The sequence below is a fragment of the Tasmannia lanceolata genome, unplaced genomic scaffold (assembly GCF_043159265.1).
Source record: "Tasmannia lanceolata isolate RefF3 unplaced genomic scaffold, GAP_Taslan_0.1 ptg000003l, whole genome shotgun sequence".
In the NCBI taxonomy this organism is placed as follows: domain Eukaryota; kingdom Viridiplantae; phylum Streptophyta; class Magnoliopsida; order Canellales; family Winteraceae; genus Tasmannia; species Tasmannia lanceolata.
This window is the reverse complement of record NW_027518680.1, coordinates 40967687-40984881: the sequence shown is the minus strand read 5'-3', so window position 1 is coordinate 40984881 and position 17195 is coordinate 40967687. Positions and strand designations below refer to the sequence as shown.

General features: G+C 38.7%; 1 protein-coding gene and 1 long non-coding RNA gene across 7 annotated transcripts in view; both read left to right on the top strand.

Moving 5' to 3' along the window:
* The first annotated feature begins 645 nt into the window (after positions 1–645).
* LOC143862335 (uncharacterized) lies at positions 646–3893 on the top strand. Of its 2 annotated transcripts, none has more exons than XR_013240261.1 (3): positions 646–826; positions 2034–2148; positions 3521–3893. It is a non-coding gene; the product is annotated as an uncharacterized LOC143862335 (long non-coding RNA). The 2 variants fall into 2 exon arrangements; XR_013240263.1 differs by lacking the exon at positions 646–826 and adding an exon at positions 1471–1924.
* A 6896-nt stretch (positions 3894–10789) lies between these two features.
* The window catches only part of LOC143854635 (uncharacterized), a 39316-nt gene continuing 32910 nt past the window's right edge, over positions 10790–17195 (top strand). For all 5 annotated transcript variants that reach the window (XM_077364716.1, XM_077364690.1, XM_077364699.1 and 2 more), the window contains exon 1: positions 10790–16905. In XM_077364716.1, coding sequence (XP_077220831.1) covers positions 15725–16180 — 456 coding nt within the window. In that variant the 5' untranslated portion in view covers positions 10790–15724 and the 3' untranslated portion in view covers positions 16181–16905. The remainder of the gene's footprint in view (positions 16906–17195) is intronic.

Sequence of the window (17195 nt, the reverse complement as noted above, 5' to 3'; positions counted from 1 at the left end):
TCTCTCTCTCTCTCTCTCTCTCTCTCTCTCTCTCTCTCTCTCTCTCTCTCTCTACATATATATATATATAGAAAAGGGTTCCTGCACTCGAGCGCAGGAAACAAGGGTGGGGCCACATTGTTGGGGTGATCTTAAGCATTCATTTGAAAGGCCCCATCATGAATGGAGTGTGTTCCAAAAATCAACTTCATTGGATCGTCATAGGGTGTCCATTTGTGGGGGTGAAAATGGACAGATACTATTTGTCCATTTATGGGGGGTGAAAATGGATAGATACTGTTTGTCCACTAATCTGCCAATTTTTTCACCCCACAAATGGACACTCTAAGATGATCCAATGGAGCTGATTTTTGGTAGACACCCTATCCAGGAAAGGGCCTTCCAAATGAATTCTTTGGATCTCCCCAACAATGTGGGCCCACCGCTGTTTTTGCACTCGAGCACAGATAAGCTTATCTGCGCTCGAGCGCAGAAACCCTTTACTTATATATATATATATATATATATATATATATATATATATATATATATATATATGAGAATAGGGTTCCTGCGCTTAACCTCAGAAAAGCTACCTGCGGTGGCATTTTATATGCATTCTCATTCGCTGAAAGATGCGGGTCCACATGAGTTGCAAAAGTGAAAACGAAAATAGAAAAAAGACCCACGAACCCTTCTCTTTTCTATGTTTGGGTTTTTTGAACTTCTCTTCTCTGCTTCTCTCTCTCTCTCTCTCTCTCTCTCTGCCAAAACGAGATTCAATCCAAGGGTTTTTGTTCAACGAGAAAACCCAACGAGGATTCTGCCTCTTCTTCAACCCAAAAAGGTCAATCCCCTCTTTCTTTACTCTAATCCCCTCTTTCTTTACTCTAATTTGTTTTTTTTTTTCCTCTAGGGTTGGGATTTTTTCCTTTTCCTCCTCTACGGTTGGGTTTTTTTCTTTTTTTTCCCTGGTTTGTTTTCATTTGGTTGGCTCCCCTCTTTCTTTACTCTAATCCCCTCTTTCTTTACTCTAAATTTTTTTTTTCCTCTAGGGTTGGGATTTTTTCCTTTTCCTCTTCTACGGTTGGGTTTTTTTCGTTTTTTTCCCTGGTTTGTTTTCATTTGGTTGGCTTTTGGTAAATTGTTGATTGGCATTTTTTGCCGCCGTGTGGAGTGGGAGATTGTAAAGTTCGTTGTTTCTACGCAAATCTGCAAATTGTTGAAAACCCTAATAGAACCCTAATCAAATCATCTTCTTTGATTTTTCTTTTTTTGGGTTGTGAAAACCACATGGTTCAGATTATTAGGGTTCCATATGCTGTTTTTTATTTTTTCTTTTTGTGGGTTGTGAAAACCATATGGTTCAGAATATTAGGGTTCCTACCATCTTCTTTGATTTTTTTTGGGTTGTGAAAACCATATGGTTCGAACCCTAATAATCTGGACGAAAACCAGATTTTTTTTCTTTGGGTTGTGAAAACCAGATTATTAGGGTTCGAACAACATTGTTCCCCTTTCATTTGATTATTTGGGTTGTGAAAACCAAATTGTTTGGGCACCCCTTATCTACGTCAGGGCCTATCAAATGACCGGTTCAGATCACCCAAAAAATGTGGGCCCACCATGTTTTTAGCGGTCACCTCATATTTGTATTTTGAATGTAAATAGAATTCCAGTTTGTAGGTTTTGGTCAATGGAGCTTATTCATTTATATAATTTTCTTTCAGATGTTAATTGTTTAGATTGGAAGTATGAAAAAGAAAGTGATGGAATCTTGAACAGGGTTTTATGTGAGGTTTTGGTGTTTTGCATGTGTCAGTTTAGGCTTGCTCGTGGAATTGTTTTTTCTTTCCAGATTTTATTTGAGTGGGGGCCAGAGAACTTTAGGTTCATTCTTTTTTTGTGAGAAGAAAGTTGAGGACGAACAAAAACGAAAGAAACAGTAGGTTCAGAGGCTTTTTTTTTTTTTTTTTTTTACAAATGTAAAGACTGTCTTCTTTTTTGTTGTAAATTTCAAAACCATGCGAGTTAATGTTTATTTCTGGCTATAGATGCGTATAATGGAGGAGATGAGTACAAGGGAGGAGGGGGAGGATGAGTACAAGGGAGGAGGGGGAGGAAGATGAAGAAGAAGATATTGCATTCTGATATTGCTCCTTTAGCTAGGTATGTGATATTGCTCTTCGTCCATTTGATTGCTACTTTGTTTTAGATTTTGAGAACCATTGATTTATGCTCAAATTTCTGTTTAGTCGATGTGTGTACCAAAAAAACATTGTTTTCCATCCATTTTACGTCCATTTTTAGAGTAAAAAATGAGCAGATTATTTGTTTTCCATCCATTTTACGTCGGAAGAAATGCAGCCTAAAGAAAAAAATTTCCCCATGGAAAAAGCTTTTCGTCATAAATGTTTTTCTTGCAGTCCAAATAGGGACTACTATCTCTTAGCATTAATCCTGATCGAAAGTTCAACCTACTCATGGTAAGAAATTTTTTTCTTCTTCTTGCAATCCAAGACTTAGTGTCTGTTAGCAACTTAGCATTAATCCTGATACAACTGTCTACCTACTCTTTCTGTTTATAGAATGTCATGTTTGCTACAATCCAAGACCATGGATAACTAAAAAATACAATGAATTTTTCTTTGAAAACCGCAGAAAAAGAAATCTCAGGTCCTAAGCTCAAATTTCAGTGTCTCATATGGACCTCCTTCACCATTGTGTAATTGGTTGATTAAATAATCCAGAGCTCTTTGACTTGCCTTGCCTTTCAAGGACCTCCTTCACCATTGTGTTGCCATGGCCCCACAACCCCATCTCTTCTAAGGGTGCAAAACTTGGGTCGGATCGCACTGAGCTTTTGCTAAAAAATGATTTGGAATCAACCCGAACCTGACTCAATTTTATGGTAAAAACTCATCCCAAAAAATCGACTAGAGTTGCACCCCGACCCATCAGGGTGGCATCACTTTAGGTCCATGTCATGGATTCGCTAGTCCTACAATCTCATGGACTCCAATCCCTATAGCATCTTTAGATTGCCTATCTAAGTTGGGGGATTTTCTTTCATTAGTTAAAGATAATCAATCATCAGGAATTTATAAAGAAATGAATTATTTGTAGGAGTGTGAAGTTCAGGTTTTAAAAACTTGAAATTGCCCTGCTTAGTAATATAAACTAAGAGGTGAGTAAAGGCTGAGATTTACACTCAAGCGATACTTGAGAGAGGCTAATTTGCCTCTTAATTGCAAGAAGATATATTCATCACAGAAGAGGTACTAAATTTTAGCAATACCCTCATGAAGAGGGTACTTGGCTATCAAGGACCTGCCTCATCGTTTTTAATGGTTTTTTTTAGGCTGCTGATCTTGGCACTACCATATTTTAATAATTGCACAAACTACTTTGTTTTAAATTTGAGTCTATTATTAGATTTATGTTTAGTCCCTGTATGTTTTAGAATTTGAGAACCATTGATATGTACAACCTGTTGATTAGAGAGTAATAATATTTTTTCCTGGTTTTTTTCTCAATGCAGGTAGTGCAAGTGGCATGGAATGGGTGATGAAGCTCCAAGCCTGCTTGAGGGTTGGTTTTGAAGGCTCCTTGAAGGCTATTTCAATGAAAATGACTCTGATTAGTGGATTAGCAAGTTGTTTTGTATAATTTAGAGTAGAGAGAATCCAATTTGTACATCTTTTGACATTCTGTAATTGAACTTTCTACAGGTTTTACATTTTATACAGTTTGAACTCAATGAGAGTATTTTAGATATATTTGTCTACCCTATGTTTTTGTCTGTACATGCTTAGTTGACTTCCCTTCAAGAGGGTATCTTAATTTTTGAAGATATCTTGTGTAAAAGACAATGTGATTTCATTAGTAGAATAGTGAAAACAGATTATGGAGCTTCCTATGTGAAATTGATGGTGTATGTACTAGTTCAGTTGAGAAAAAATCATTGTTCCTAATTATTGACAAAATCATTCGCAGAGACAAGGTGAAAGAAGAGCAATACTGATAAAGAAAACACATTCAGATGATGATAATAAAGTGAGGATTGCAAAATCAAATGAGTGTGGATTTCATTCCCATAAATTTGACCCTCAGGGTCCTGGCAGAGCCTTCTAACACGTGCATTCCATGTTAATGTCTTGCTTTCATCTTCAGTAAAGTGCAAGATATCATGCAAAGTTCCATTTCCAATATATTCATAGACCAGAAGGCGTTGCCCATGCTCTACACAATAACCTTGCAGTGTAATGATGTTTGGATGCCTTAAACGTGACATGTTTGAAACAGCCTCAAGAAAATTATCTTCTTCTTGCAAAGACAGCGCTACGCTATCAATTTTCTTGACAACTAGTACCTGGATCAAGCAACATAATTATGATCCCTAGTTAATTCTGACTATAAGTGAAAAAAATGGAAAAGATAAGCAATATAAAATAATTCATAATAAAGCCTGCATGGACTAAGAGTTTTCTATAAGCAAACAAAATGTCTCGCCAATTCCAGCTCCAATTCAGGAAGACCCCCTGGACAAACACCTTGTTGAATTCAGCTCCAAATTTTTTTAGCAGTTTATACTCAACATGTAATTACCAGAGCAGGAATCAGATGCATGAAACAATGAAAAACGTGGGAATCAGATGCACCAGTAGAGCTAAATAAACAAGAAAGTCAATGTATAATAAGCAAATCTTCAAAGAATTCCATCAGAAATGAATGAGATAATTGACCAGAACTTTCCGTTGATATACGGATACTTCTGTTCGGAGGGAATTCTTAAGCTGAGTATTTCATGACAGATTTTAAGCAAAGCTGACCATGAAAAAATACAAACCTGATGGATAAATAGTGGTAGGGTGGATTTAGCTGTGCGTTCACAATGCATCCATTAGGAAATAGTTCTAGAATTATTCTCAAACTTGTAATAATGGATGTGATCATCCATCATGTTGTTAGCAATTTCCATCTGGTGGCATACCAGTAACAAAATATTCAAGACTCCTAGCTAAAATATTCCATCTTTTTGTTTAGTAGAACCTCGAGCTAATATCAATTGTGTATGATGCACATCACAATTCAATATTTTAGAGAACAGAAATCTCCATCTCAGGCAAAATTAAAGCTTGCCACCTCAGAAAATCAAGGGACTTCATCTTGAAGGAAGAGGAAAAGAAGAAGTTAACTAAGCAATAACTACCTTTATCTGTACTAACTGAAAGAGATCCCAAAGAGCCTTTCCAGCTTTTTCTCATTTCGTCTTACAGAGTATTTATAGGCAAACCCCCAAGAACACTAACTTCACCGGTTAACTGATTATTTTGCAAATAGCTGCCACAAAAATTCAACTTAAAAAATTATGGAAGTTCGACATGGTGCATGAAAATATAAAACCAGATTCTTAGCAAATCCTGCATTCTCAGTACACTCGCAGAGACAAAGTTAAGGATCTTGGTGGATTCGAACCACCATCCTCTTGAGAAAAATTGGGGTCATGCCCTCTCTCCCAAGTGCTCTACCATTTGAGCTAAAGATCCACTTTTTGCCAACATCTTAAGTACTTTGAACCCAATTGTATCAATGAAGGGGGATTATTGTATATTTTGAAAATCAATCCTTGAAATAGGGCTTCTTTTGTTGTTTCCATCGGATGGGGGGTTTGGTCATTTTCATCACTGTATTGCTTCCCAAAGCATAGTCATGTTTTCAAAGACTGAGCTTATCAAGCTCGGCAGCCTGTTAGAATTTGAAGATGAAGCGGTTGAGTTCTTGCTGATTTTCTAGTACTAATTCTTGACAATGAAAACTGTGGTTTTAGCAAACACATGAAAAAATCAGCAAATAATGCCAATCAACAATTTACCAAAAGCAAACCAAATCAAAACAAACCTAGAGGGGGGAAAAACAAAAAAACCCTAGAGTAACAATTTGGTTTTCACAACCCAAATAATCAAATGAAATGGGAACAATGTTGTTCGAACCCTAATAATTTGGTTAGGAAAACATGGAAGAAAAAAAATCTGGTAGATTATTAGGGTTCGAACCATATGGTTTTCACAACCCAAAAAAGAAAAAAATCAAAAAAACCATATGGAACCCTAATAATCTGAACCATATGGTTTTCACAACCCAAAAAAAGAAAAATCAAAGAAGATGATTTGATTAGGGTTTTAAACAATTTGCAGATTTGCGTAGAAACAACAAACTCTACAATCTCCCACTCCACACGGCGGCAAAAAATGCCAATCAACAATTTACCAAAACCCAACCAAATCAAAACAAACCGTAGAGGAGGAAAAGGAAAAAATCCCAACCCAAGAGGAAAAAAAAATAGAGTAAAGAAAGAGGGGACCGACCTTTTTGGGTTGATGAAGTGGCAGAAACCTCGTTGGGTTTTCTCGTTGAGAAGAGAAGTTTGTTTTGGCAGACAGAGAGAAGCAGAGAAGAGAACCTCCAAAAACCCAAACATAGAGAACATAAGGGTTCGACGGTCGTTTTTTTATTTTCGTTTTCAGATTTTTATTCTCATGTGGGTCCGCATCTTTCAGCCAATGGGAATGCGTATAATCTGCATATAACATGCCACCGCAGGAACCCTTTCTGAGGTTAAGCACAGGAACCCTGTATATATGAGAAAAGAGTTCATACTCCCTAGAGTAGATAACTTATCTACTCCTCGCCTTAAAATACAGTGGGGGCCACTTGGGTCGGGTAGCGGTGTGCCCAAAAAAATCAACTCCATAGGATCATCTTAACCCTCTGAACCGTGGAGACAGACAATGGACAGATTTGTGAAGGTTTATGCCCGTCCATTTTTTCCTCCACAAATCAAAGGGTTGGGCTGATCCTATGGAGCTAATTCTTTGGGCACACCTTGTCTATGTGAGGGCCCATCAAACGAATGGTTTGCATCACGCAAACAGTGTGGCCCCCACTGTATTTTAAGCTGGCAGAGTAGATAAGTAATCTACTCTTGGAAGTAGGACCTCTTCTCTCTCTCTCTCTCTCTCTCTCTCTCTCTCTCTATATATATATATATATATATATATATATATATATGAGAATAGAGTTCCTAAGGTGTCACCTCATATAGCTTATATGAGGTGGCGCTCGCAAAACATAAGGGGCCCACATTTTTGGTGTGATCCAAACCACTCATTTGAAAGGCCCTTAGATGGATATGGTGCCTACAAAAAATCAGGTCCATAGGATCATTGTAACCCTTCCATTTATGGAGGTTAAAAATAGGCAAATTTATGGAGGTTTATACCCATCCATTTCAACCTCCACAAATGGAAGGGTTAGGATGATCCTATGAAGTTCATTTTTTGGGCACACCCTATCTATGTGAGGGCCTATCAAATGATATATATGGAAGGGCCCCTTATGTTTTGCGAGCGCCACCTCATATAAGCTATATGAGGTGACACCTTAGGAACTCTATTCTCATATATATATATATATATATATATATATATATATATATGAGAAAACGGTTCCTACACATATGTGTAGAGAGTTCTCTACACACTAGCTTAAAATACAGTGGGGGCCCACATTGTTTGGTGATCCAAGCCATCCATTTTAAAGGCCCTCATATAGATAGGGTGTCTACAAAAAATCAGATCCATAGGATCATCCCAACCCTACGATTTGTGGAGGTAAAATGGATGTCTTTAAACCTTCACAAATTAGTCCATTTTTTGCCTCCACAGTTCGAATGGTTAGGATGATCCTATGGATCTGATTTTTTGTGGACACCCTATCTATGTGAGGGCCTTAAAAATGAATGGTTTGGATCACCCAAATAATGTGGCCCCCACTGTATTTTAAGCTAGTGTGTAGATAACTTATCTACACATATGTGTAGGAACCGTTTTCTCATATATATCGTTTTCTCTCTCTCTCTCTCTCTCTCTCTCTCTCTCTCTCTCTCTCTCTATATATATATATATATATATATATATATATATATTTCGTTTAGTGTGTAAACAATTTACTATACTCATGTCGCCTACTTAGGGTCTCTACTCCAGTGACTAGGGGTGCAACTCGGGTCGGGTTGGGTTGGGTTGAGGCCAACCCGACCCGGCCCGAGCAACCCTTTTTTCCAACCGGACCTGACCCGACCCGTTTTCCAACCCGACGAAGTTCAACCAAACCCGACTCGAGGAATTCTTTTTTCCAACCCTACCCGAGTTCCACCCAACCCAACCCGAATTTTTAAGCTTACAAAAGAAAAAATTTCATAAAAAAAGTCGGGTTGCCCGAACCCTCAACCCAAACTTGACCCGAACCCGACCCGGGTTGGGAAAACTCAACCCGAACCCAACCCAACCCGGCTTTTTTTTGGGTTGAACCTGTCGTGTTTGGGTTGAACCCGACCAAAGTTGCACCCCTACCAGTGACTGAGATAAATCACCCAATGTGGGTTTGGAAGCTAGAACTGCTGCTAGTTATGTGCGGGATGAGGTGTCTGGTCTTAAACCCAACTCTCAACCCCAACTATTGACCTTCTGGGTCTGCAAAGGATTGGAATATCATGTCCAAGGATTGGAATATCATATTATTATGCCCCTTAGGATCAGTGAATCCATAGCATGATATTCATACTTTGTTACATAGTAAAAACATATGTTCAATATAAGTAAGAGAGTTACATATCCCTTTCAATTTATCCAATAAATGTCATGAAATCAACAACTAATCAAGGTTTTCATTGGGTATGATATTCCAACTTTGGAACCAAGAGAAAACATGTTCTCAATAAGTAAGCACGTTATACATTCCTTTTAATTTACCTAATAAATGTTATGAATATAAATTAATCAAGGCTTATTACATAGATAATTGCTTTTAGGACATAAACACTAATATTTACGGCATGTACACTGAATATCCCACTTGCACTCAAAAGCATTCAATTATATACCCAAGACCTATTTTCTTTAAGTTTATCACAAACATCTTCTGACTAGGAGATTTGGTCAAGGGATCTGCTATGTTATCTATTAAACCAATCTTTGTAATGACTACATCTCCTCTACTGATGATCTCTTGGATTACGTAATACTTTAAGGGGCTGTTTGGATACAAGGATTTTAAAATCCTAGATTTCCTCAATATCCTGGATGGGAGACGAGAGAAGGAGACCATCTGTCATTTTCTTTCGTCGAGCGAGAGAGTAGGAGATCATCCCGTGTTTCCAGGTTTTAGAAATCTCTGGGTGGCGGAGAGATTTCTAAAACCTAGATTTCTTGCTTAAAATCCAAGAAAATAATTGATTTCTCACCCCTCTTTCCATCGTTTTCAGATTTCTTGCCCCTCTTTTACATTGCTTTCAAACTAATACTTGGATTCTAAAATCCACGTTATCAAACAGCCCTTAAAAGAACGTGCTTTGATTTTTTGTGATATATCAATTCCATTGCTTGAGCATCATATTAAGCTACTTCGTTAATTTCTTTTTGTGTTGCGTCTCGGTAAAAGGATTGTTAAGAACGTACTTTTTTTTGTGATATATCAATTCCATTGCTTGATGATGTGGGCCGGGTTCCCCGGCAAAGCCTTGGGGTTTCGTAGATAAATGGGTGGTAGTTTACTAGTAGCTTTTGTATAATTTTTGGAGTGTTTGAGAGGCTTTATGGTGAGGGCATTCTTGTAAATAGAGTGTGATATAGGAGGTAATTGTAATAAGGCTGGGTGAAGGTGGTTGGAGGCAAGTGGAAACTTCTAGACCCCACCTTTCTCTCTATAAATAGGAGATAGTGGGTGGCATGTGGGAAGCTTTTAGAAGGAGTTTTTTTAAAGTGGGTTTGGAGGGAGTTTGGAGGGAGGTTGTTGTGTACTTTGGGGATTTCTTCATGGATTAGCAGGGAAACTTCTTAATTTGTAGGAGTTCTCTTTCCTCTACCTCTCTACTTGTGAATTCCAAGTAGAAATGAAGAAAATTCCTTTTTATTTTCCTTAGATCTGTAATTTTGTCATACAAATAGCCATTTTCTGCTTGTTTTCTTGAATTTTCCCCATTAAAATATCATCTATATCTACTGTAATTTTCTTGTATGAAAACTCTTTTGCTGCCGCTCCCTAGATCCACATCAAAATTTGTATCAGAGCAAAGCTGGAGAAACTTCTTAGCTTTCTCCCGATCCATCATGTCCAAGACTAGTTAGTTTACTAGTAGATAAATGGGTTCCCGGTCAAAGCCCTGGGGTTTCGAGTTAAATGGGTGGTAGTTTACTAGTAGCCTTTATATAATTTTTGGAGTGTTTGAGAGGCTTTATGGGGAGGGCATTCTTGTAAATAGAGTGTGATATAGGAGGTAATTGTAATAAGGAGGGTGAAGGTGGTTGGAGGCAAGTGATAACTTCTGGACCCCACCTTTCTCTCTATAAATAGGAGATAGTAAGTGGCATGTGGGAAGCTTTTAGATGGACTCTTTTTGAAGTGGGTTTGGAGGGAGTGTGGAGGGAGGTTGTTGTGTACTTTGAGGATTTCTTCATGATTAGCAGGGAAACTTCTTAATTTGTAAGAGTTCTCTTTCCTCTACCTCTCTACTTGTGAATTCTAAGTAGAAATGAAGAAAATTCCTTTTTATTTTCCTTAGATCTGTAATTTTGTCATACAAATAGCCATTTTCTACTTGTTTTCTTGAATTTTCCTCATGAAAATATCATCTATATCTGCTGTAATTTTCTTGTATGAAAACTCTTTCGCTGCCGCTCCTGAAATGCAGGTGTGACAACCCATGAGGGAGGAGGTGAATTGGCTAATTAAAATTTTTACGCTTGATTAGGTGGAAGATTAAAAGTTAATCCACTAATTAAGCACTAATTAGTCTAACCCTTTCTTAAATAAGCATAGTAATGAAAGCTAGAGTTTATACATTACTTTATCATGCATTCACTAAACCTTGTTCAATTTAAAACATAAAAACAAGTTAGCGTTAGAGTTTACCAATCACCACATGTGCAAGAGAGGAAGGAGAAGAAGAGTCATCCACAAGATTTATAGTGGTTCGGTCTATCACAAAACCTACTCCACTCTTCCAAGTTTACCTCATTGGGGACTCCACTAAAAATGAGGTTCTTCAATGGCAAACCTTCAAGCCTTACAAACACCTCCTCCAATCTCCAAAGGGGACAATCCCTTTCTGCACGAAGCCTTGCGGGGGCATACTCCCTCTATGTCGGATTCTCCTCTCTTACCAGGCCGAATCGAAGACCCTCGTACAATGAGTCACCTTAGTTACCGGGCCGAATCAGAGACCCTCTTACAATGATTCACCTTTGTTACCTGGCTGAATCGGAGACCCTCTTACAATGAAGAACAAATAAAAAGAAAAACTCTCAATGCCTCTTAATAGGTGGATTACAACTTTGTAAGCTCACAATCACTCCAAAGAAACATATAAATGTAAAGCCTATGAAGTTCCTCTTGATAAGATGTGGAAATACAAGTTCAAAGAGGTTTAGCTTTTGATAGAAAAGTTTAAGCTCAAAAAGATAGAATTTGATCTTTCAAAAATGTTCAAAAGCATGTTTAGATAGGTTTAGATAGTGTATATAGCCCATTTGAAAATATGACCGTTTCGGGGTAAAACTGTAATAAACTGGGTTGAAAAAGTCAACATGTGTAAGCCCCAACGGCTAGTTTGCAAGACCAGCGCGGTCAACCGAGCCACAACGATCGCCCACCCCTATCGGGCGCACTTTTTTATTTTCAAATTTCTCATCGTCACGGTCGACCGACCCAATGGTGGTCGCCCTAAGAGAGCTAACTATTTGATTAAAATTTTGGCTCATAAACCTATCCGAGGTCGACCGAACCTTGGCGGTCGCCCGCCCAAACCATGCTGGAATGGATCTGTTCCAACAGAACCCATTCCGCGGTCGCCCGGCTTACCCCGGTCGACCGGCCCGCTAAATTTTCGCAAGTGGTGGATTTCCAGCGACCTTACCGCGGTCGCCCGGGATAGCCCCGGTCGACCGGCCCTGTTTGAAAATCCATTTTAACATAAATTCAGGGATTTTAGGCCATGGTCTTTGGGCTTAAGTCCTAGATTTTCAAACACATTTTTTGGTGTGTTAATGGTTTCCAAAGATGTAAAAAGTTAAGTATGAAAACCTTTTGAAAGTGCATTTAAACATAAAATCAAGAGTACTCTAAATACATTCTAAACGTGTATACCATAGAGTTTTCTTGGAATGTCTTTGCTCCTTTGCACTTTCTTGGACTTCTTCAGCTTGTGAGTGAACTTCTTGACCTTGTTTGGCTCTTGTGACTTCCTCCAATCTTCAATGCATGTTGAAAGGTACATGAGGTGTCACCAATGGCTAGTTCATCTCCAAGCTTCTTCTTGACACTTGCTAGGCAACTTGTGAGATCTTGAACTTGAGCTTCTTGACTTTGAACATCCTCTAACTGGTGATGTCTTCACTGTGACTGCAAGCTCTTGATCATTATGTGTGCGGATCCACAAGCAATGTGTTGAGATGAGTTATGTAATGACGATATGACATATCAAATTCCTGTATAGAGTACAACATCTCAAAGCAACACATTAGTCCATAAATGCTAATCAATTTGAGTTTGCTAGCATCAAAACAAGAAGGAAAAGGTGAATGTTTGAACCCATGGGAACCCTTGGGCTTACAGCTCCCTAGATCCATATCAAAATTGGTATCAGAGCAAAGCTGGAGAAACTTCTCAGCTTTCTCCCAATCCGTCATGTCCAAGACTGGTTAGTTTACTAGTAGATAAATGGTTTCTCGGTCAAAGCCCTGGGGTTTCGTAGATAAATGGGTGGTAGTTTACTAGTAGCCTTTATATAATTTTTGGAGTGTTTGAGAAGCTTTATGGTGAGGGCATTCTTGTAAATAGAGTGTGATATAGGAGGTAATTGTAATAAGGAGGGTGAAGGTGGTTGGAGGTAAGTGGAAACTTCTAGACCTTACCTTTCTCTCTATAAATAGGAGATAGTGGGTGGCATGTGGGAAACTTTTAGATGGATTCTTTTTGAAGTGGGTTTGGAGGGAGTTTGGAGGGCGGTTGTTGTGTACTTTGGGGATTTCTTCATGGATTGGCAAGGAAACTTCTTAATTTGTAAGAGTTCTCTTTCCTCTACCTATTCACTTGTGAATTCCAAGTAGAAATGAAGAAAATTCCTTTTTATTTTCCTTAGATCTGTAATTTTGTCATATAAATAGCCATTTTCTGCTTGTTTCTTGAATTTTCCCCATGAAAATATCATCTATATCTGTTGTAAGTTTCTTGTGTGAAAACTCTTTCGTTGCCGCTCTTTAGATCCACATCAAAATTGGTATCAGAGCAAAGCTGGAGAAACTTCTCAGCTTTCTTCCTATCCATCCTGCCCAAGACTAGTCAGTTCGTTTCACCTCTTGATGTCATTTGCAAAGTATGGAATCTTCATGATATGTAGTTAGCATTGCTCCAACAACCTTTCCTAAGTTTCTTTTCCCAAAAAGAATTATCAAGATTTTAAATTTCTCTGTAAAGATCTAGAATAATTTGGCTCAGATCTGTTCTTCTGAAACTGATTCTGCAATTTTCTTCACCAACGGGGCAATTTCTTTCGTTACACACTCCTGAGTTCTAACTTTGCATCAAGAAGGATTATTTCAATTTCACCTCTTGCATGAAAATTCAGATCCGTGCTCTTTCAAGATCCTGTTGCGCCTATCTTTTAAGATTTGGAATTAAAAACCTTATTCCAGTTCTGAACCTACAAGCAAATCAAGAAATCCATTTGGAATTGATGCCCTCATATTGATCTTCAAATCGATTTTCTTTTCCAAGCAAGATCTGTCAAAATACCTATTTCTTGGAGTATATCAGCCTCAATGGCTGGATCTGATTCTAAAATCCTATATGGAGACATCTTTGAAGTTTCGTAGCATCTGAATGTTAATAAATACAACTCAGTCCTTCATTCGTGCATCATTCCTGCAAGCCGACTTCTAATTTTGGGAAAAAAAAACTGGTCACTAAGAGTCACATGAAAGTCCTCCAAGCTAGAAATCAGAATTTAAAGCTTGGATGAAGATTAGCTTAAGCTTGAAGGAGATTCCAACAAGAAACAAAAAATCCACTAGCAGCTATCAAGGAATGAAAGCACGATCTGCAAGGTGTTTATAAAAGATCCGTTCCATGTGTTTCCTGAGCTGATTATCCCTTTCTCTTTAAGTCACCTTTCAATCTCCTATTCATCTCGAATTTACCCAAGGAATGCTTTGATTTCATGATTAAATGAGGTAGAGCACGTAATCTCTCTGGTAAGATGCCAGTGTTAGTGATTTTTGACAAATTTCAATCACATTGAACATTTGGAAATCACATTGGGATAGCCAATAATCCTGATTCATTGTTGGACTTTAAATTCAAGGAGTTATGTGAAAGGATAGTTAGCTCAAATATGCTTTATGATCACCACTTGTGGGGAGGCGATCAGACTTCTATAGTGCATTTGATGAACTCACAAATTATGTGAGGTGATGCCCAATTGTTGCTATTAAGAGGCTCTAGATTGAGTTAAATCTAGCTTTATTATATTGTGTCTTGCATACTTTGCCGGCATATCATTTTGTTCAAAGGCCTTAAAAAAATAAATCTCGAACAAAGGGGCCCACTCTAGTAAAGCAAATCCCTCATTTGATGTTTAGTGCTAACTGTCAATTCCTGAACAACTACTTCACATGATCTTAGAGCTTATCTTGCAAACCAGCTTAATGCTTCAGCATACCTTCTCTGTCATCAATTGGCATCGAGCAGGTCCTCATTCTTCGTGGTTTTGAATGCCATGTGTTGTGTGTAATAGCTATCTGTTGAATGTGAAGTTGTAAGCAACGTTAAATTCATTGGAAGACCAGAAGGGTTTTGGGTTGGTTGATGACAAGAAGGCCTTAGGTCGGCACTTGACAAGTGTTCAATACATGTTCTGACTTTGTTAAAGCCCAGAACTTGGTGTCATAATTTGGTTAGAGCACAGAAACGTGTTTCTCTGCTGCCTTGATTTGAACATTAGAATGTTAGTAGCCTAGACCTGAAGGACACCAAGTTGACTTCTGTCTGAGTTTATGCTGGCGAAGAAGAATCACTAAAGTGTTTTTGTTGAAATCAGTGATTAAGGAATTGTTTCTGAGATACATACGATTTGTCACATATGGGCTTGTAAACTTTACTTTGGGTCTTGGAAGTTGCTTGACTTTATTGTTAGTGATGCTTTAGTGAAGGCCTATAGCTCGCTTGATAGAGGATTCAGGTCCTGTAAGGGAATCACGCAGTAAAGACCAAGAACTCATAGAGTTCTGAAGCAGAATTCTTGCAAGTTCCTCTTGAATTACTAGTTGACGCCAAGGAGGTTTAATGCCGAATAGTTGATGACTGGCTATTGTTAATCCTTGATCAGAAAGTTGTTAGCCACTTCAGTTTGTAGTAAACTGAACTGAAAGTTTCCATTCAATCCTTCAACCATTCTAAGGTGCAGTGAAGCAGAGAATTTCTTGGTTGACCAGTTGCAACCATAGTAGCCGGTCAAGATTTGTTTTGCTAGAAAAGGTCTGATATGGATAAAATGTGGCACTATCAGGATCCATCTGGGAAAATCCAAGGGCCCTTTTCTATGAGACAATTATGTAAATGGAGTACAACTGGATACTTGCCAGCTGATCTGAGAATATGGAAAGCATCTGCAAAGTAATATGACTCTATAATGTTGACTGATGCACTAATTGGTAAGTTCCAGGCACCACCATGGGAGCATCAGTTGGGAAGCTTTTCACAATCTCAACTTGCTATTTCTGCATCTTATGGTATAGATAATAACATGGAGAGAGAGCTTCGATATGAGGCCTCCATGAGGGAGTTCCATCTTTCACTTCAGAGGCTAGTCATCGAGCGGAGACTTAGAGAGGCTTCCTCTCCTCCATCTCATGTAGACGATGATGCTGTTGATGATGATGAGGAGGAAGCAGATGAGTTAGTGACAGAGCAAATAGAGGACATGATTCCCGGTGAGGAACCAATGACCGATAAGTGTCTGGTTAAAGAGGATTCAATGAGTATTGAGCCTTTTCTTGAGGGTTCAGCTGCAAAGGCATCAGATCAGGGTGAGATCATGTCCACGGGAGCTAGAGATAGAGTCTATAGAGACAACGGGTTATTATGAGCATTTGGGTGGATAGTTTGGAGTTCACCAGGACATTGGTTGATCTGTTTCTTGAGCAGGGTTTACAGCAAAGCACTAATGTTTTCATGGAGTTATGGCAAGCAGAGATGAGCAGATCATTTGTGGACAGGGATAGCCATGACCCACCACTGGTTGGTTTGTGGTGGTAGTGGATACACGCTCTGAGGTTCATACCATGGCAAACTAACGGCCCCCGGATAACGGGCCTTGATTTGGCCAATTTTGTCTTCGACCCCGGCATTGACATCATATCGCCTTTGGCCGGTTAGCGAGGGACGACATCCCTGCATGCCCCGACTTGAGTCTACGCCTCCTTCACAGCAGAGTCGAGCTTGAGGGCAAGCTCTTTTCTAGGGGGGGGAGAATGATGTGGGCCGGGTTCCCAGTCAAAGACCTGGGGTTTCGTAGATAAATGGGTCGTAGTTTACTAGTAGCCTTTATATAATTTTTGGAGTGTTTGAGAGGCTTTATGGTGAGGGCATTCTTGTAAATAGAGTGTGATATAGGAGGTAATTGTAATAAGGAGGGTGAAGGTGGTTGAAGGCAAGTGCAAACTTCTAGACCCCACCTTTCTCTCTATAAATAGGAAATAGTGGGTGGCATGTGGGAAGCTTTTAGATGGATTCTTTTTGAAGTGGGTTTGGAGGGAGGTTGTTGTGTACTCTGGGGATTTCTTCATGGATTAGCAAGGAAACTTCTTAATTGTAAGAATTCTCTTTCCTCTACCTCTCTACTTGTGAATTCCAAGTAGAAATGAAGAAAATTCTTTTTTATTTTCATTAGATCTGCAATTTTGTCATACAAATAGCCATTTTCTGCTTGTTTTCTTGAATTTTCCCCATGAAAATATCATCTATATCGGCTGTAATTTTCTTGTGTGAAAACTCTTTCGATGCCGCTCCCTAGATCCACATCACTTGAGCATCGTATTAAGCGTCTTCGTTAATTTCTTTTTGTATTGTATCTTGGTAAAAAGTTTGTTAATGGATTGAGT